Raw genomic sequence first — 21,230 nt, 5'->3', positions numbered from 1 at the left:
CGCTGGATAGGCAAGTAAACAAATGAACAAGTTCTAAAATCACCTACAAGCTCAGAGAGGGGTGGAGAATGGGTCTTTTGCAAATACTGTTCCATGATGTATATGCCAAACTTATTCATGGTTATAATGACGATTGTTCTGGTAAAAATGGTATCTGGGGTGCCCAGCTTTGATACACACCCTTCGTCTGGGGAATTATTCCTTTGGTAGACGAGGACTCAAGTACGTCACCGTCATCTTGGTATAAGGGTGATGACATGAATTATATGGTCAGTATCCTTCAACCCAATGTGGCAGCTGAGGCTAGATGAGTCTCTGGATGCAGGCTCCGACAGACCCCGCACTTCTCTAGCAATGACAGTAGTGTGAGAAGTACAATAATGGCAATAAGTTAACAATTGTATGATAATCTAACGTTTAATAAATTTTAGACTTATAATTTCATGCTTTGACTCAGATGGTCAGGAATGTAACTGTTTTTCTGTAACTGAATTTAACTTAGCTGTGGCTCCATCTTTTTTCATTTAAGAGTAGAAACTGGAAGAGCTTTCTACTCTTAAATGAAACAACATTGTAAAATGATTATAAATCAATAAAAAATGTTTAAAAAAAAAAAGTAGAAAGCTCTTAGTCTTACGTTTCAGGTTGACTTGATCACTTCAGGTTAAAACCGCAGGTCTCTGGAGGGCAGTCAGTTCTCTCTCTTGACGTGGTCAGAGCCCCACACTGACTGGGGTCTGTCTTCAGCTCTCACTGACGTCCACACCTCTGTATGTAACTCAGGTGTGTTCATGCAGAGGGGGGCTGTTGGATTGAAGAAATATTCGTAGAAGGCCTATAGGCCACTGCCAACTCTCTGCATGTAGGATTTAATCCACAAATCTCTCAATCTGGAAACTTTTAAATCCAGTTTATCTTGAGGTTTAAAACACCCTCAGACCACCAGACTTACCTGAAGTTGGCAGTTAATAATTTATGATGTTGTATTTGTCAGGACCCTTTTGGCTGCAAGTGAAAAAAAAAAACTAACTCAAATTCACGCAACAAAAAGGGGAAAAAATGAAAAGATGAAATGGACAGGAAGGGAGAGAAGGAGAAGGGTGAAGGGGAGAGAAAATTTTGAGATTACATTATATACTTATCAGCATTTTTTTGATGACAACTAACCAAAATCCAGCTAAAGTTGGTTTAGACAAAACAAAATAAAAAGAAATGAATTGATTCATGTAATTGAAAAGTGCGGGTTACGTTTAATTTGGACAGGGCTGGAGTTTGATACTCACTAGATGTCCCTGCTCAGGCAGGCAGCCCCATGGCCCTGAAATCTCAGGCTAGTGTTCCGTCTGCTTTGTAACTCCAGTGTAAAAGGAGCGCTTCCTTCCTGGGGTTTTCAGCCAAGTTCCGGGGCTGGCCCTGATCGGCCTCCTTGGGTCATCGGTTTGCCCGGAGCTGAACCAATCTCCATGACGTGGACACTCCCCTTGGCCAAGCCAGGGTCCATAACCACCACCAGGCAGCCTGCCTGGTATACAAAGACTTGGGAAGGGGAGGCCTCCAAAGAAGAAGCAAACCAGAGTGCCAGAACATGGTTTGTTTTTGTTGCTGTTACCAGGCAGGAAAACATGACACATTTACTATAGATGGAAAACATCTATGTCTAAGAGGAAAGCCTGCTTGAAGTCCAAATTCATATCAGAGAGTGCTGGGCAACTATATGGATTCCGAGTCAAGAAGGAGGCTGTCTCTAGGCCTCCAGCCCTCAGTGCAGTACTTTTTGGGCTATTGATTATCCCGGATTCCTTCTCATCCTTCTGGAGCCCTGGGTGGAAGGTCCTGGGAAGCTTGGCCTCTCTCTGTAGCATCACGTGCCTGGGCATTGAAGGAGGGAGGGTTACCCATCACCATCCTAACATCCTCCACCCACCCACCCAGTCAGCATCCTCCCCTGGTCAGTGTTCATGGGGCCAGCAAGGCCGAGGGAAAGGGCCTCTGCAGTGCTGTGGAACTTGCCCTTTCACTCCTCCTACCCAGGTGTGGGAGTGTCTAAACAAGAAGAGACACAGAGGGTGGCTTGAATGCTTTGAATAAGGAGAAAAGAGGAGAGAAGAATTTAAAGTGACCTATTTCAGTTTCCTGTTCTATTGCAGAAAAGCCATAAAATGAACCTGAGCTGTGGCTTCTCTGTAGCCTGCGTCTGGCGGGCAGGACCCTCATGTCACTCCATGTCACCGCTTAAGAGCTATAAAGCCCCATTCACAGAGCTGGTGATTATTCACCTTGGGCCTGAGGTCATGCCATATCCACAATCGATAAAACAAACGACAATAACAACAACCAAAAGGAAAAAACCCCACTTCAATTTTCTCAAATCTCTCAAGATTTAAAAAGGAACAAAAAGTTACTGGTGTGTTTGCTGACTGGAGTGATTATGTGGTTCAATCATTTTGATTTACAATTGCATCTTTGTCCTTGTAGAAATAACTCTCTGCAGCTGAACAACGGGAGATGGAAATGGATTAACCTTCCAACATGGGCATATAAGATGCGTTCTAGGGAGCAGGCCTCCATTTGAGGTTAATGCAAAGTCTCCAGTTTCTATGAATACACAAAATTAAAGAGCATTCTTTTTTTTTTTTTCCGCCTTCATTTTCTTTTCTTTTGATCTGCCATGAAAAGGGAATTACCAGCAGCATCTAAGCCTCCGCTTTATTTTTCCCCTTGCGCATTTTGCATCATAAAGCGCTTGAGTCTGTTTGACGTGTTCCAGGAGCTCTGAATCTTCAGCTGTTACGTGAAATAGACTTCAGAAAAATGAGAGACAAGAGGTCATTCTGGAATGTAAAGTTTATGGGCCACATTGCAAACACAATTGGCTTTTTTTACTTTCCAGAAATAAATAGACCTGAGTGTCCTCTTTGCACGTGAAAGGGCCACGACACTAGGCCAGCAATTCTCCAAGCTCGGCAGGCATCAGAGTCACCCAGAGGGCCTGTTAAAACAGAGATTGCAGGTCCCCACCTCCAGAACTTCTGATTCAGTAGGTCCAGACTGGGCCTGAGAATTTGCGTCTCTAACAAGTACCCAGGTGATGCCAGTGCTGCTGGTCCAGGGACCCCACTCTGAGAACCACCACCCTGTACTGAACACACAGAAAACTGCTGGTCTCTCCTCAGCCGATCAGGGAGTAGAAGGTTGTACTCCCATGGCTCCATTACTGCCTCCAAATGCACGGAAATATGGAGGCGAGGGGGAGCCCCACTGGCCCGGATTACTGGAACCCCTGCTGTCCCACTTCAGCCTGGCCACCTGCTTCCCGAAAGGACGGTGGAAATAGACCAGGACCAACCAAGTGAGAACTAGCATAAGCTTACTCAGAGCTTGCTGTCACAAGGGAGTCTGCCACCATGCTTCACGCTTTAGCAGAGACAGAAAGCAGGCAGAGGAGTGGGAGGGCCTTATGGTGTGAAGAAAGACTGTTCCCAGATGGAGGGTGTGTATTTGACTTTGTCTCATTGGTCCTAAGTTGGAAGCAGGGACGAAATTAAGAAAATTGTCAGTTATTAATCAAGTCCTGGCCATTTTGGGGCTGATTGTTACAGAGGTTCTTGCTTGTCTTCCTTGACTGTTATCTAGACAGTAACAGCCTACAAGCATGACTTGCAGCAGGCGGGCTTCCTGAGCTAGTTCCCAGGGCAGGCTGCTGCAGGCTGTGGGTCAGAGTTCTGCCTGGATATATGGTCTGGCCACTGCCTGTTCATATATTCCATCTTTCAGGATGCACAGTAAACACTCCCTTTTTGTAGCTTGCTAAATCCTTGGTACATTCTACACTGGCCAATTTCAATTAAAGAATGAATGATTTTTATTAAGGACCTACTGTGTGCAGAGTATTATGCTAGGCATATGAAGTTTTATAAAACATAGGCACCCAACTCAGTAAGAAGCAGTCTAAGTCATGTGGGCAGCAAGGAGAAAGAAAGATGGGGCAGATGCTGCTTAAACTGTTCCAGCACATTGACTGCAGAGGGGAGAGGAAGAGGGAGTCCAGCGTTCCTTTCCTTCCCCGGGTCAGGGAGCTTGGTCCCAGCTGAGAGCTCAGCTTTGCGCCTTTACATCAGGAGTTGGCATTTTTCTCTGCTCTGCAGGGTCAGATCCCCATGGTCACGTCTGAAGTCCCTCTACCCTCAGTAAACCCGCTGCTTCTCTGCTGCAGGTGGATGATCTGAAAGCCAAGCTGGCCACACAGCAAGTGGAGCTGAAGCAGAAGAATGAAGATGCAGACAAGCTGATTCAGGTGGTGGGTGTAGAGACTGACAAGGTGAGCAGAGAGAAAGCCGTGGCAGACGAGGAAGAGCGGAAGGTGGCCCTCATCATGCTGGAGGTGAAGCAGAAGCAGAAGGACTGTGAGGAAGACCTGGCCAAGGCAGAGCCGGCGCTCACAGCAGCCCAGGCAGCCCTCAACACCCTCAACAAGGTAGGAGGAACATCTGGGCACCTGCTCGCCCCTGGGGAGGAGCAGTCTCCCCTGACCCGGAGGCATCCCAGGACCTTGGTGTTCCAAAGAGATACAGGGCCAAGTCGGGAGGGCTTGGCTGGGATCCAGCTGTCACTGGTTTAGTCATTAAGCAAACAAACATTTATTTAAGCTGATTATGTCAGGGTCCACGAGCTACCAATGAAATCCCAGAGAGGTGAGTCTGAGAACCGATCAGGACAGGAGAGGCCAACCGGTCCAGCCTCCCCGCTTCACAGGTGAGAAAGCCAGGGCCCAGAGGAGAACTGACTTACCCAGAGTCACAGGCCTCAATATTAGAGCCAGACTTGAACTCACCTCTTCCAAATCCAAGCCCAGAGATCTTCCAGCTGTGCACCCGATGGTCATTTCACCCATTATGTACCAAAGGACGCACCAGCCTTTTAAAGCCCTATGAAAATGTTTAAGATATGAGACTAAAATAAGACGTGGTCTCCAAGATATAAGAAAAAATCTACAAAATCAGACTTGGCAAGTATCCGGTTGTCAACACCATGTAACTGTGTGTCAGTTAAACTCAGCGTATATACATGACCGTTGAGGGCACAACCATGACTCAAGATGTATTTAGGGCAGGGGTTTGTTTGTTTGTTTCCTTTAAGTTTATTCTGTGTGTTGGGGGAGCATGTGGTTACTACTTCTTCCTTTTAGAGTTTTGACAACTAACCTTCTTTCCCATTTGGGTGACCGTGGCTGAGAGGCTAAGCAAGAAAGGCAGTAAAGGGGGCAGACAGACTCGTGTCATCAGAGAAGGACTGGAAAGCTGACCGTTTATTGGGATGTGCACACAGGCTCTTTGGAGACCTCCCGCCAGTCACTGGGTCTCTCCCCTGCAGGATGCTTTCTCCTCCTTCTCCTGAGAGTCTAGCTGTTCGCCTTTCACATGGACCACTTGTTGGTCAGGGACTAAGACGACCTATGCTAGATGCGTCGTGCGCGCAGCTCCCCTCCGCTCCACAGGAGACATCTGTGCCTCCCTTCTCCAGACAGGCGCTGAGAGCGCTGGCCACCCACTCGGTGAGCTGCCCCTCGTTCCACCATCGGGGGACTAGCCAGCTGTTCTCAGCATGTCGATTTGTGGGGTGTAAGCTGGACCCCAGTCCACTGTGTCACTCAAATTGCGGGGGAAACATTTAAGCTGAGTAGTCTCTGTGAAGCTCTCTCTCTAGACCTGATGTGGAAGGGGCCGATGCCCCACTTCCTCCCTTAAAGGCACAGTGGGCGGGACTCACCAGCAATTCTCACTAAAAATTCTCTCTTCGTCTTTGGTGTCCTGACTCTTAGATACCCTCATTGCAGGGGAAAGGTTTGAGTCAAAGCACTGCTTTCATTAGTTCTATGCAGCCATCTCATACCTCCCTTTGGAAGGTAGCATCTCTTGGCTTAGGGCCCAGTGAATCTGAGACTAAATTGGGGACATTGTAAAGTGTATAGTTACATATAAATTGCATTTAATGTGAGATATGAGTGCATTTTAGTATTTTTTTTATGATGTGGGATGAGAGTTCCCTAAAAGTGAGTACCTATAAAAGCCTTAAATGGGCCTCTACCCTCCATCAATAGGGAACACAAGATTTCTCCAAGAAATCTGTGGTTATCGTCAGGCAGACTGGGAAGTGGAGGTATAGCCCACTTATGCCACCACTTCTCAGTCTGGACCTTTTAATCCAGCCAGGCCAGCCTCTCCCTGACCCCTCACAGCAGCATCCGTTTCAACCACTGGGCCTCTCATTAGATGGTGCTCCACTGCCACCATCTAGGAGTCCCTCTCCTTTCATCTCGTTCTGTCTAAATACTGCCCATATTTCAAAATCAAACTTACATTCAAGATCAATCTCTCCCTTTTTTTTTTTGATTTCCAGAGCACAAAAAAGAGACCACTTTATTTATGCACCCTCATGGAGTATTCAGTGATCATTTCTTGCCGAGAAGATGAATGTCTTTCATAAGATCTTTTGACACAGGATTATATTTTCTAAGATGAGCTGAGTCCCCGTACTGGCTAAACTATTCACTCTGTGTGGCTCTAGGGATGGTTTTGTCTTCTCTGAGCCTCCATTTCCTCATCTGTAAAATGGAGGTAATAGTCCCCACTAGGTTGGTACAAGGATTAAAGGAGATAACGAACGAAAAGCAGCTGAGAGTTGGCAGCCAGTCAGTAAGCGTTTGTTGTCGGTGATGGTGTCCCTATGACCAGTGACATCTCTTCCATTTGCTTCCACAAGGCTGGAAACAGCGAGAGCCCGTAAGTACGCTTGATTAGTTCGCTGGCTAGTTACCTGATCATTATTAGTAGAAATAAACGCTTAGAGATGAAACTCATGGAAATGATGGGAAAGGATTCTGAAAACAGCACTGGACTTGACGTCTAGCTGCCTCTGCCACAGAGGAAGTGAAACTCATTTTTCACGAGTGCCTACGTCGTACTGGACAGTGTGATGCGTGCTGTCTTCTGACCGGCTGTGTAGCCTGGCACAAGTCATGGAGTTCTTGGCCCCTCACTTTCTCTTCTGTGTTACACAGAAAGGGGCAAATAAGAATTAATGGGCTCTTTATCTCACACTCCCATCCAGTCTCTTAGCAAATTGTGTCCATTCCACCTTCAGAATATATCCAGAATTCAGGTGCTTTGTACCGTCTCTCCTGTGACCACCCTGGTCCCAGCCACCATCACCTCTTCATTGGACTATTACAGTAGCCTCTCAGTTGGCTCCTTGTTTACATCCTCGTTCCAGTGCTGTCTCAAATTTTTCTACATTCACAGGACTATGGTATTTAAGGACCACTTCCCTATTTTCTCATCATTTTCAAAGTTAACAATAAATCTTTAGTTAATACATAAAGAATACCTGTAAATCAGAGTGTGGCAGTGAGTCTCTGCACATTTTAAGTCTCTGCTTTGGCAGTTTTATTTCACTTTTATAGCTCAACTGAAATAAATCCAGGATAATTTTTCCTGCCTTTAGTTGAAGAATGGTTTTGCTTGCAATTTCATGGCTTCTTTTTTTCTCCCTACAAAGTTACTTGGCATTTTCTGTTTATTTCCTATGTATTTCGTAGAGTAAGCTTATTTTTTTTATTATACAAATAACATACAATGGCACTTTTACCAGTAAAACTAATTCAAGTCGCATAGAATGTATAGGGTAAAATATAAAGTTGCCCTCCTTTGCACTCCAGCCCCAGTCCTCTTCCAAAAGAGGACTCCTGGGATAATCGGAGCTGTACCTAGTCCAGCAGTTTTTCTGTGTATTTATATTTGTGCAAAGGCACGTGTAAAATCTATCACATTTAAGTACAACTGGGTTACGGCAGCTTACTTTTCCTCGCAAAACAAGACTGTTTCATGCCAGTACGTACTTTGAAACCTTATTTAGTGCTTTGTAGTATTCCATGCGATCATTGTACTTCACTTTATTTGGCTATTTTTCTATTGTTGTATATTTTGTTTCTCTCTTTGTTTCCAATACAAATATCCTCGTGCATACATCTGCACTGTATACATGCAAATATTTCTTTGAGCCAAGTAAGAAATACAGTGATTTGGAAGAACAACATGGCAGGCTGAATAATGCCTCCTCCACCCCCAAAGCTGGTCACGTCCTGATCCCTGGGATCTGTGTTTTACTGCATATGGTGAAAGTGTCTTTGTAGGTGGGTGATGTTAAGGATCTTGCGATAGGGAGCTTATCCTGGGTTATCCAGGTGGCCGCTAAATGCCATCACAAGGGTCCACAGAAGAGGGACAAGGAGGTCAAAGGAAGAAGAGAGTGAAGTGATGACAGGAGCAGAGAGGGTGGAAAAGCTAGTGTGATGTGCGGTCATGAGCCAGGGAATCAGCCAACTCTGTAATCTGGGAACGGAAGGAACAGGGTCTTCCCTTCAGCCTTCAGGAGGAGCCCTGCCCACTTCTTCAGTTTAGGAATCCTGACCTCCAGAACTGTGAGGTAATACATGAATGTGTTTTAAGTCACTGAGTTTGTGGTAACTTGTTACAGAAGCAATAGGAAACTCACGTAAACAATATGCTCTTTTTTAATAAATAATGCCCAGTTTCTGTCCAAAATAGCTGTTCTTGCTTATAGTTCTACATACTGCTTTCCCCACATCCTTGCCATTGTAATTTTTCTCAATAAGAAAACAAAAAATTTTTATTAAAAAATTTTTTAAATAGTTTGATTCTAATGAGACTAGGTACTTTTTAAAATATTTAGATTCTTCTTTTGTCTGTTATTTTTTCAGATTCTTTGTCCATTTTCTCATGAGATAATTTCCCTTTTTCTTATTTACAGTTTTTTAAAATAAATTTTCACTATTATGTCTTGGTATATATGTTGTAAATATTTTCTCCTATTATTTGACTTTTAACAAGTTATGTAAAAAGTAGATTTCATAATCGAATGATTTTGAGAATTCTAGGGTTACAGAGTTTAACAGATTTCTTTCCTACAGGACTTTTTGAGGCCTTTATTATGTGATAAGCTTGATACTAAAAGTGACAGAGAGAGCACAGAAAAATAAAACCTCAGATTAATCGAATTTATGAATAGTGGTATAAGACATCCATATGAAATGCTAGTAAATGAAATCCAGCAATTTATTCAAACAGTAACATGTACCAACTGGTAAGTTTTCCGTATGTAATCCTACACCTATGAACATACCCAACCGTGGTCAAAGGGAAAAGCTCTGTTGTCATCCTGAGAGATGTCAGAATGGCCCTTAACACAACCCAGCATCCATTCCTATTAAAACTCTTATTAAAGTAGGAATAAAAGGCTATTTGGATATTTTACTAACACACAGCAATCCCAGTCCAGGAACAAAACATCCTGTCTAGTGGTAGAGCATTAGCGAAATTCCCATTAACATAGAAAAAGCGCAGTAACGACCACTTCACTACTATTATAAAACAATTGTCCTAGAATTTCTAGCCAATGCAATAATAAATGAAAAATGGTAATCATGTAAATGTTGTAAAATACTAGACAAATGTATTGTTATTCATGGATGTCATAAAAATATAATAAAACAAATAAAAGGGAAGGGTTAAGGGCCCATTACAGAATTTAATAGCTTTCCTGATATCAGCAGTAGCCAGTTAGAAAATTTATTTTCAAAATAGCAACCAAAACACACAGTAAAAATAAGCATAGATAAATGTGTTAAAACTATGTAATGACAACTACGTATCTTTTTTGAGTAGTATAAAATATGAATAGGCAGATAGGTGTACCAAGTTTGGTCAGGGAAGATTTAATATTATAAGGATGTCACTACTCCTCAAATAATTTATAATTTAAATGTAAGTCTAATTTAACTCCAGTTTGATTTTTGGCTTATTTATGTCTAATATCATTAAAAGGTCGTATCATTTAGCCAGCTATTAAAAATTTAATAACCTAAGTGCCCAACAATATGGAGTTGGCTAAATAAATTATGGCCAATGTTATGATACCATTTTCAATCTCACATTGAAAAAAAAATGTAATAGTGTTACCAGATGTTGAAAAGAATGAGAGTGTATACAGATCCTCTCAAACACTGATGACTAGTATTGAAATTCCTGGAAAATAATCTGGTAATGTGTACAAAGAACATTAAAAACGTTCTTATCCTTTGACCTAACAAATCCACTTCTAGGAATGTTATCCTAAAGAACTTATCTAAGATTTTCACAAAGATTTATATGGAATGCCCAGCAAAGCATTATCCATATGGTAAATTTGTGGAAATGACCTAGGTTTCCAAACATTGAAACTTGATTTATGCCTCATCCCTCTGATGGTATACTGTCTCCAAAAATCCTGTTGAAGAGGAATAACCAGTGACTTTCCGTCAGACCTCTTTTTAAAATGATCAGTAAGTTCTGCTTGTACTAGCTCCGAAATATGTCCCAAATCCAGCCCCTTCTCACCGTCACACCAGGAAAAGCCTTAGCCCAGCGGCCGCAGCCTCCCGTACTCATCCTCCACGTGCAGGCCTGCCCCGCCATGGGGTTCCTCACGGCAACTCCCTCTCAAAGCAAACCCTGTCATTGCAGCCCCTGCCCACACCCCTCCACTGCCTTCCCGCTGAAAGTAGAAGAAAATCAAACTGTCCAGTGGCTCTGGGCCCCCTCGCAGTCTGGCCGGCCTGCCTCTCCGCCCTGCCACTCCTGGCCATCACGCCTGCACAGCGGCCAAGCTGCTTCCACAGCCGGACCGAGCGCTCGCAGGTCCACGTGCCTGCAGCAGCCCCCTGCGGACCTCTGTAGCACTGCCTCCTTCCTGTCGCTTACATCCCAGCTGGCATGGCATGCAGTCCCAGTGGCCTTCCCAGAGCTCCCCCCGAGTGACAGTGGCGTCATCGCTCCCCAAGAATCCACTATTCCATTAGCCCTCTTTCTTCTCAAAGCACCTCTCAGTTTCCAGTGTATCAAAGGTTGGCTTCTTTTTTTACCCACCTCCCTGACCTAAATAAGCAAAAGGACTTTCCGTTTCTTATTTACCGCTCTGTTTCCATGTGCCAAATGAATGACTGTGCAAACACACTCATGCACTCAGCAAAAACTCCCCGACTGCCCTTTGGGCCAGGTGCTGCTCTGGGTACACGTGATGCATCCACGAACGAAGACCCTGCCTCTATGAAGATAATTTCTAGCACAGCTGAGCGGTGAGAGACAAGAAGCATCACGAGAAAGCAATGTTTACAATGCGTCAGAACATGACAGATGCTGCTGAGAAAAGAAAACCATAGAGCAGATTCAGGGGGAGCTCTGGGGCCGGGGCCGCTGGGGAGGAGGGTGGAGGAGGCAGGAGGTTGCAGCATGAAAGAAAGTGTGAACCTCCTTGAGAAGGAGAAATTTGAGTACAAACTTGGAGAAGAGCAAATTCATCAGTCAGACGCCTGGGAAGAGCAGTCAAAGCCAAGGTAGCAGCTAGAACAAGAGTCTCGAGGCAGGAAGCGGAGCCTGCCTGGTGCTGGCTGGCTCAGAACCGCGTCTGCCTTCTTCTGAGGAATGTCTGTTCCATCCTGTGCGCCTATTGGCAGTGCCACCTCACCTGCCCCATGGGGATGGGCTCCAGGAGCCTCACCTAACTGAACAAGATCTTTTCCCAGGACTTTTTTACTTTGACTTACAGTGGAGAAAAAAAAAATCTTCTTCCTTCCTGATTGCAAAGTGATGGATGTGAGCCTGGAGCTCCCGGCACCGTTCATCTCATTCAGTCGTTCAACACACTTGTTGATGAGCACCTAGTGTGTGCCAGTTACTGTTCTAGGCACTGGGACTGCCGTGGTTAACCAAAGAGGTGAGGTCCCTGGTCCCAGAGGAACACTGTAATTCCAGAAGGAAAAAGTGGTCATCATTTCCGATTGCCCCGAGCTCTGTGAGGACGAGCAGGAATGAGCCCGTGTAGGAAATGACTAGGAAAGGGAGGTTGGCCGGAGAGTCTGTCTGAGAGGTGGGGCTCTTGAATGGAGATCTTGATGGATGGGAAGGGCTCAGCCACGCAAATATCTTAGAAGAATTGTTCCAGGCAGAGGTCCTGAGGTGGGAATGAGCTTGGCAGTTAGTACGCTAGGAGGAGTTGCCCGTGGCAGAGCTTAGCGGGCAGCTGAGAAAGCGGCCCAGGTTGAGGTCAGAGAGGTAAGTTGTGTGGCTTGCAACACGAAGAAACTGGCTTGCAAAAAAGGAACTCGTGCACAGGGAGAAGCAGAAACAAGAGAAGGTCTGGAGACTCCTGCTGACATCCAAAACGCAGTTCCCCTGGTCCTTACAAACGGCAACCAGCCCATCCTCCCCAGATATGTGAGCGAGAAAATTCCCCTTTGTCCTTCAGCTGGGTTTTCTGTCTCTAAAACCAGAAGAGGTGTGATTAATTTATAGGTATATATGAATATTAAAAAAACTGGGAGGAATTACATTGAAATATTAACAGTGATGTATCTGGGTTATAGAATTCAATTTCACCTTTATACATTTTGTATTTTCTTAATTCAGTACATCGTACATGCTTAACTTAAACTGTTTTAAAATTGTGGGGTTTTGGTTTCTGATCGTATTTTTTCACTGTGTCCTCTTCTGCCCGGGAGAGGCTGCTTCGACAGGTATGCAAGCACACCTCCCACACCGGTGCTGCCTTCGGCCCTGTGCCTGACAAAGTTGTCATGACCAAAAGTGAAAACAGTTGTAAGGAAAAACAGAGAATCTTCCTAGGTGCTTCCATTAGGTGCTAGAAATAATCCCCCTTGCGTGTTGATTTCCAGGCCCAAATGCACCCCCAAATTAATTTGGCACAAGAATCTCATCTTTGAAATCAAGATCTTCCCCCCGCTTACAAAATAAGCCGTCAAAATAAGTGCTTTTGAGGTCATCAATTTCTCACTGACAGTCCCCACAAACCTTAAATCAAAGTTATATGCATTTCTGACAAAATTTCACTTACAGATTTATTGCTTCCAACTTACGGATGAAAACACTGAGGCCTGGAAACTTGAAGGGACTTGCCAAGGTCAACACTTTCAGCCATATCTTTCCAGAACAAGTGAAACTTGGAGCAAAGGACAAACTGACGTCTAGACAGAGGCAGTGACTGCACAGGCAGTGCCCAGCTTTCTGTCTGAATTATTTCTTGGCAGGAAATGCAACTTTGCTATCAGGACAGTCAAGTGTAGTTAGAACAAGCTCATGGAACAAAGCAGTTTAATTAAAGAAAAAAAATTAGTTGGGTTATAGTGCTATTCTCTTCAGTCTAAGATGGAAATTAATTTATAATAACCTTATCTTTTATTCATGGCATGCTGCATATTTCAGGGTATGTTGGCATCCTTATGTTTTTCAGCTGCACATGAAATAATTGTGTGTTTCTGATGGGCTGCGAGTCAAAGCGCGGAGAGAACACAGCTGAGTCTCAGCTAACCATTCAGGGGACTCCGGAGCCACTGGGGAGTCGCCTTGGCTCCCTTTCCATGAGCCATGAGATTTAGAATTCCGAGGGCTGCTGCAGGCTTCCCAGGGCCCTCTCAGGTCCATCACCCAGAGCCCAGTGCCATGGTGGCAGAGGACAGAGAGGGCCCATCCGTTTTCATCTAACGACCTGCCTCTCTCTTCCAGACCAACCTGACGGAGCTGAAGTCCTTTGGTTCCCCGCCCCCGGCTGTCAGCAACGTCACTGCGGCGGTGATGGCGCTTGTGGCCCCTGGGGGCAAGGTGCCCAAGGACCGCAGCTGGAAGGCCGCCAAGGTCACCATGGCCAAAGTGGACAGCTTCCTGGACTCCCTCGTCCACTTTGACAAGGAGAACATTCACGAGAACTCCCTCAAGGCCATCAGGCCGTACCTGCAGGACCCCGAGTTCAATCCCGAGTTCGTGGCCACCAAGTCGTCTGCAGCCGCAGGCCTCTGCTCTTGGGTCATAAACATTGTGAGGTTCTACGAGGTGTTCTGTGACGTGGAGCCCAAGCGCCAGGCACTGAGCAAGGCCACCTCGGACCTCGCTGCTGCCCAGGAGAGGCTGGCTGCCGTGAGAGCCAAGATCGCGGTGAGTGACCCCCAATCCTGAGACAGACCACACTCTCCACCAGGCCCCAGGGCCCAGGGGCCTGATTTTTAAAGAAAACCAAATTCTTTCGCAAACTCCCCTGACTTTTCAACAGAGGAAACTTCATAAATGTCTTTCTAAACTACTGTATCATCCAAACAAGACAGATCCACTGGACCATGGGCTTACGCTTTGGTCCTGAAGGATTTCCTCCTTTTCCTCCAAGGAAAGAAGAGATGACAGATGGATACAGATAATAGATGAACAGTGTTATCCACTGAACCAGTGGATATCATATTAGCCACAAATGCATTCAGTATTTTTTGCACATCTGATAGTTAAGAACAAAAGGTCAAAAGCTGGAGATTCTTTTTCCTCTTTGAAATGTAGGTTTTGGTCACATTTCCTCACCTTGTGCACCATTACCTTCCATGCTGGCCAGCTGTCCGCCCCTCTCACTCTTAGTGGTGTGGACATCTGGGCCTGCTGTGCGTGTTTGATGCTACCTGCATCATTTTATAGAAGCTTTTAAAAAAGCACATAGCATATTGTAGTTTGCGGGGTGGTCCCTTGGCCATAAATATAAAATTACTAACCTCTTTGTTGATATTTTGGTGGGGGGAGTAATTAGGTTTACTTATTAATTTTTTTAATGGAGGTACTGGGGATTGAACACAGGACCTTGTGCGTGCTAAGCACGTGCTCTACTGCTGAGCTACACCCTCCCTCCTGTTTGTCGATATTTCGATGTGTCCCTCATCCAGGATTGGGGGATGGAGGTGATCTTGGATTCACACCTGTTTGGGAGAGATTTACCCTTGAACTTCATCTTTGCCATTAAAATGGATGTTACCAAAGTGAGAGGTAGAAATCAGAACCCTGCAGGACAGCATAGCAGCTGAAATTCCATCAGCAGACCTACCAGTCCACTGTGGGGGACCTTTAGAAAGGCCTTTAAAGTGCCCAAATTTCAGTTTCCTGTAGTTAAACGGACACAGTAATCATCCCTGCTTCCTGAGTCTGCTGTGAGGACGAAAGGAGAGAAGGCACGGAAGCACAAGCCCAGAGCCCAGCTGTGGGGACGCAGGAGTCTCTCGGCCATGGATGCCGAGCGTTCCTCCACCCCGCCTCCTGCACGTGCCTCGCGTGCATGCACAAGCCCCGGTAATCAGTCACTGCTGTCATCAAGTTCAGTCCAAAACAGTCCCTGGATCTTTCATTTCTACACGTGCCTTCCAGGCCAATAGGATTCTCGCTGCAAATTTCTCCTGACGCTAAAAAGGGGCTTTACAGGTTGTGAAAAGGAGGACTGCAGACATGCGGCATGTCTCGTGGGTTTACTGATAGATTAAATTCTATGGCTGAAGGCTCTAGTTCAGAGATCCTTGCAACCAGTCTCTCTATAAAGAAGAGATGCTTTGGCAAAGCAACTAGTCTCTCCATATGTTTGCTTTATAAATCCAGATGTTCATGGGCTGGTTTACTGAAAATGTGATAATCACCCCCACAGTGGCCCTCTTGAAAGAACACCAAGGGCAAAACACTGTAACACCCCCTTGACTGTTGGTGGAGAGAAAGATCTTCTGATAATTTTCATGTTCTTCAGTCTCCCCCAGAAAAGTGTTACAGGAACTGCATTTTCAAAGAAGTCTTACTCAAGTTATTTTAACCAAAGGAACATTTGGTGCAAAGGCAGTGTTTTCAAAATGTTTATACCTTTTCAGTAGCCAACATGCACGCGATGGGCCCACTCAACCTGTGAAAGCAAGCAGAATATTTTAAAAATACTTGGCTACCTTAAGAAAGCACTTCTTTTCTGCCAAAATATTTTTTGAAAAAAATTCATTCTCACTCTTAACAACCTCCTCTCCATCCTTTGCTTATATCCTCATGTCTGTCGATATCCCAAGAGTGCAGACACTTGCCCAGTATGAACAGAAGGGACAGGCCAACACCTATCCCAAATTGGAGGCCCACCCAGGCCAGGAAAGTGCCTCCCTCTGTGTCCCTGAGGTCATTGCCGGCCTCCTCCAGTGGCAAACCCCCCAAGCTTTATTTTTAGGATTTTAGGATAATTCCAACCAAATAATTCTATATTCAAGATCCATAAAGGGGAAAAAAGCATCTTTCAAAACAGATTATACAAGGTAATTTCAATTTGATTTTATATATATATATATATATAATTAAAATATATACAAGTATAAATAGTGGTGGTGATCTCTGGGTGGTAGATTCTGGATGGTTTTTGATTATTTGTCTGTATTTTCTCTTTTTTCTATCATAAATGCATATGATTATTATAACTTATAAAAATAATAGTAATACAAACAAGCAAGGTATTTGCATTGAGTGTTTGCTCACACGTAAGTCAAATACCAGATCAGAGAGAAGAGCTTGGAATGAGAAACAACAGTCTCCTGCCCTTTTCCTTTTTTGTGTGAATCAACTGATTGTTGATGCCACTCAGAGCTTGCTACCCAGTGGCTGACGTGTGCTGTATTTAGCCTGCACATAGTGTTCGAAAATGATTCCATTAATTGCCAATATTTGAAACAAAAAAATCTGATTTCTGGCCAGTCTTTTTTTCCCTTTCTTTCTTTCTTTTTTGGTGGAGGGTAGGTTAATTTATTTATTTTTAGAGGAGGTACTGGGGATTGAACCCAGGACTCCATGCATGCTAAGCTTGTGCCCTACCACTTGAGCTACACCCTCCCTGCCACCAGTCTCTTAATAATCAAAAGATTCCTGAATATCACTAACTGACCCTGGAGTTAAGTAGTGGCTTCCCACTCAAGCAGGCATTTTTTTCATAGTCCCCACCAGCTCCTATTTTTTTTTTTTTTTTAACATTAGACTCATCTGACTAGTTCACATTGTCTTCCTGACCTCTGCTCATTGGAATTTCCATCCCCTGTCTGTGTGCTGTGCTGGCATCCTTATTCTGGTTGTATCGTATTCAGGCAGTCGACTTTCTGCCGGATGAGGCTCTAAGATTCTTATCCCCGTGTCTTCCTGGCATCGTAACAGCAACTGTGTTTAGCTGATGTCACCTTCATTTCGTGCTCCATCACATAGACACCGCTTCCTTGGAGCCCTCGGTTTTCAAGACGAAACCATTACCCTTTCCTTCAGCTCTTCCCCCTCCCTCCTACCTCCGACTTCTGTTCTCATTATTACCATTACTTTTGCTTTTGCATCACCAAGACTGAAAATATCTACATTCTGTTCTGTAACCAACATTAATTATCCCATGCTCTGTCCACTGACTGATTCAAAAAGTTGAAAAATCAGTAAATTCCATCTATAGTCTATGAACCTGCCTATATTGTTCATAGTAGATCTGAGTACAGTTACATTTCCTTTGTTTATACAAACTTTTCCCCCTCTGAAGTTTTTACTTTCTTCCTCTCTCCCCTCTCTCTTTGATTAATTCCTTTTGCCTGGCCTCAATTTTTTAAACACTCCGTCTAGTCCAGTGTTCTACTGAGTCCCCTTTGCTCATTCTCTCATGTCCCCAGCTCAAAGCTCCAATCAGTGTCAGGGAGTAATCACATTCTCTGCTTCCTTGGGTTCTTTCCAGTGATATCTAGATCCCATGCCTTCTTTCTTGATTTCGTCTCTTGTTTTGCAACAGCTCATTCTTAAGTAACTTTCTCAGAAATGTTATTGTAAGAGGTAAATTTTCTAATGTTCCATCCTGGAAATATCTTTTTATTTTTGAACTGAATCGACAATTTTGCTGAGTATTAAATTCTGGTGCTAATTTTTTCCCCTCAGAACACTACTTTATGGGTCCCATTCCTTTGGGTCCCATTCCTTTGGGTCCCATTCCTTTGTTGGTGCACTGTGCTTCTGACTTCCTGGAACTCTTACTACATTTTCCTTATTCTTGGTGTCTGAAACTTTACATGGATGTGCTTAACGGCCGCTCTTTCTTTATTCATTGTGCTTGGCATGTAGAGGCTGATTTCCTTCGGTTCCAGAAGATGATTTTGTATCTCCCTTCTGCCTCCTTTTCACTCTTCTTTTCTGGAATGCATACTGGTTGGATACTGGACCTTCTGGTGGGTCCTCTATTTCCCTCCCTCTTTTTGTCACTGTATGTTTTCTTACACTGTCAGAGTCCCTCAGATTCATCTTTTAACCCTTCCCTTGAAGCATTACTTTTCACATTATCAATAGTGATTACTTCCACAAGTCGGTTTTGTTCTGTGTTCCTTTTCCTAGGCTCCTCCTCTTGTTTTATGGATGAAACATCTTGAATCTCCCTGAGAAACTAATTATGAAGGGCTTCCTGCTCAGCTGCCCTTGTTGTAACTGAAGTTCTCTTTTTCCCAGGTCACTTTCCTCCCTCTCGTTCACCTTTAATCTCAGCTTTCATCAAATGCCATCTTGTCCTTTCATGTTTACGAGAGTAGTGATCAAAAGCTGCTTACAGCTCTGCAGGCAAGGGCAACCTGGCTGACTGGAAGAATCTGCTTCCTAGATCAGATGAGTTTTGGTGCATGCATCCTAAGTGCCGGTGTTCTTTCTCTGCCACCGTCGACTTTCCTGCTGGTGACACCGAGGCCTGGGGCGTTGCACACCGGGCATGGGGGTGGACACGTGGGGCAGGGGTCAGCAGGCTTCCAGGCATCCCTGTCATCTTCAGCATCCCCCCCGTTGCACTGACGTTTCCAGTCACCAGCGTGTGCGGGGCTCTGCAGAGCTGATCAGCTCCCCGCTTGGTGAACGGAGGCCAGCTCTAAGCTGCAGCATCCTCTGCACCGCTCTGGCAGTCTCTGCTGCCCTGTCCATGTGGTCTTCCATCAGTCTGTGGGAATCCCTCACAGCTGAGGGGCCCTCAACTGTTCCTTGGTGTCATGACTCTTTGAATTGCTTCATAATCATTTTAGAGAAGTCTCTGAAGAAGAGGAGGTAGATGAGCGTGGCCAGCCTGCCATTGTTCACAGGGCGGCTCACCGCCTGCCCTGTACGCTGCCTGGCGGTAGCAGCTCAGCCCCTCCTGTGACCTGGTAGTGACTGACAAGGCAGCCTGGAGCCCATTATCACACAGACACGAGACACGCCTGGAGGCGTCTACTGCATATCCACGTGTCTCTGTGCAAATGTGGGTTGTAGGGGCAGCGAAAGTTGTGTGCTTAATAAATTTAGAAAAAACAGGTCTTTAAAAAAAAGTTCCTGTACTTTGGGATAATTGAAGAGAACAGATGAGGTCAAGGAGAAGTTTTCTTGCCCTCCTAGGACCTTAAGGCAAGGGGAGGACCCAGTTGCAGACAGCCCGACCCCAACCCACAGACCGGCTGCAGCAGCAACCCCAGGACCCTTCTGGCCGTTTTCAGGCCTCCCCAGGCATCGGTGAGCTCTTGCTTCTAACAGCAGCACTTGTCCTTTTTTGTCAGGCTTCTGGTACCCAGTACAGGGAGAGACAGAATTTAAGCGTTTCCCTCCTTGGCCATCAACCCTTTTGATGGACTAGTCTTGGGAAGTGACCAGTGACCACTGAACCAGTGACCAAGGAGCTGAAAAAGAAAACTCAGTTCTTTCACTTGGGGGAGGACCCTCTGGAATTGCACTGGCTTCTGTGTGAGAACGCCCCTGACTTGCCTTCCCCGGTCCCTCATGGCTCCCCACAGTTGGAGCCTTCCTTAAAAATCACCTCCATGGCTCTCTTAGCAATCTTGGAGCCTGTGGAGGGCTGCTGGGAACAGGACTTCTAAAACGATAAATGTCTGGAAGGCTGTGGTCCAAGGCCATTTTTGCTGGTTATAAGCAGGGTCTCCAGATCCAGAGGGAGTACACAGGTCTTAAAATTGAAAGTGTTTATGCTCAGGATGAAACTGAATTCTATCTAGGCAAGAGTCGTGCTTGTGTTTCCAAAGCAAAGACCAGCACAGTAACTCCCAGTGGAAAACAGAACAAAACCAGAGTAATCTGGGGAAAGGTAACTCACGTTCGTGGAAACAGCAGCGTAGTTTGTGCCGAGTTCCAAAGCAATCTTCCTGCTAAGGCCATTGGACACAGAATCCATGTGATGCTGTACCCCTCAAGGATTTAAATTTATTGAAAAGTAAATAAAAGTGTGGATTTGTTCTCTTGCTAAAAAAAAAAAAAAAAAAAAAAAAAAAACCACCTGCACATGAACCCTATTTCAGAAGTACTGGAAGTGACTTGGGCTAGAATTACCGACAGACCTTGTGTTCCTTCCTAAACAGCACCTTAATGAAAACCTGGCCAAACTCACGTCCAAGTTTGAGAAAGCAACAGCGGACAAACTCAAATGTCAGCAAGAAGCAGAAGTGACCGCAGGCACCATCTCCCTTGCAAACCGCCTGGTGAGTGTGAGCCTCACGGCAGATCTTTAATTACAGGAGCTGAGCTTGTCAGGTGGCCCAGAAGGTGCAAAACAGATGCACGGAAAGAGCCGAGTGCTGCTTTGACGGGGGTCGGGGGGAATTGCAGTGTGCTGGGATGCAGGGACCGAGTCCTGAGAAGAGCGTGAATACACACCCTGGTCTAGTCAAAGACTCTCCTGCAGGGATGGGGTGGGCATGGGGCGGTGAGGAGCGTCGCTCTATCAGTCAGGCCTCTTCTGAGAGTTGCTTACATGGATGTGCATGGCCAGAAGAAGCCTTGAAGGCCAAAGCTAGCACTCGATAGGCAGGCTCTGAAGCGCTCACCTGTGCGATGTGTGGCGGTAAGGGTGTGGGCAGGACTCGGAGCTGAGACGGAGCAGAAGAGGCAGATGGCTGACCCTGAGCGTTTCTGACCATGAGCTCGGTCTCCCCAGCAGGGTAGTCAGATGTCTCACATGGCGACTCAGGCCTCCCAGAGCAAGTGCTCCGAGGTAGCAGAAGGTCCCACTCTCTTAAGGCCCAGGACCCAAAGCCAGCGCGGCCTCCTCCCGCTGTGTGCTGTTGGTCCCGGCAGCCGCAGGCCTGGGAGAGGGTGCAGAGACACGGCTCCTGACGAGAGGCGAGTCAGGATTTGCAGCCTTTTCCAGTCCCCTGTGGCTCACATTTCTCATCATAAATCAGCTAAGAGGCTGCAAAGCTGGTCCACTGGTTGTGATTTCTCCTCGACCAAGAGCCTTTACAGCACCTTCCTCACCAATGAAAGGAAGTAGAACCATTTGTGTTCATAGCAAAGCCAGGTTCTCTGGTCTGGGGG

The 21,230-nt window shown here is 45.5% G+C and overlaps 1 protein-coding gene and 1 pseudogene across 3 annotated transcripts in view; both read left to right on the top strand.

Annotated features, from left to right (window-relative positions):
- DNAH9 (dynein axonemal heavy chain 9) overlaps positions 1-21,230 on the top strand; it is a 276,427-nt gene that overhangs the window by 185,583 nt on the left and 69,614 nt on the right. For all 3 annotated transcript variants that reach the window (XR_012499359.1, XM_074342145.1, XM_074342146.1), the window contains 3 exons: positions 4,214-4,474; positions 13,632-14,057; positions 20,276-20,395. Coding sequence is in view for 2 of the 3 variants with exons in the window: in XM_074342145.1 (XP_074198246.1) it covers positions 4,214-4,474; positions 13,632-14,057; positions 20,276-20,395 (807 nt within the window). In the remaining variant the exon portion in view is untranslated. The remainder of the gene's footprint in view (positions 1-4,213; positions 4,475-13,631; positions 14,058-20,275; positions 20,396-21,230) is intronic.
- On the top strand, positions 18,958-20,123 carry LOC105077568 (large ribosomal subunit protein eL33 pseudogene; annotated as a pseudogene).

This window comes from Camelus bactrianus, chromosome 16 (genome assembly GCF_048773025.1).
Source record: "Camelus bactrianus isolate YW-2024 breed Bactrian camel chromosome 16, ASM4877302v1, whole genome shotgun sequence".
Taxonomy (NCBI): domain Eukaryota; kingdom Metazoa; phylum Chordata; class Mammalia; order Artiodactyla; family Camelidae; genus Camelus; species Camelus bactrianus.
This window is presented reverse-complemented; position numbering and strand designations above follow the sequence as displayed.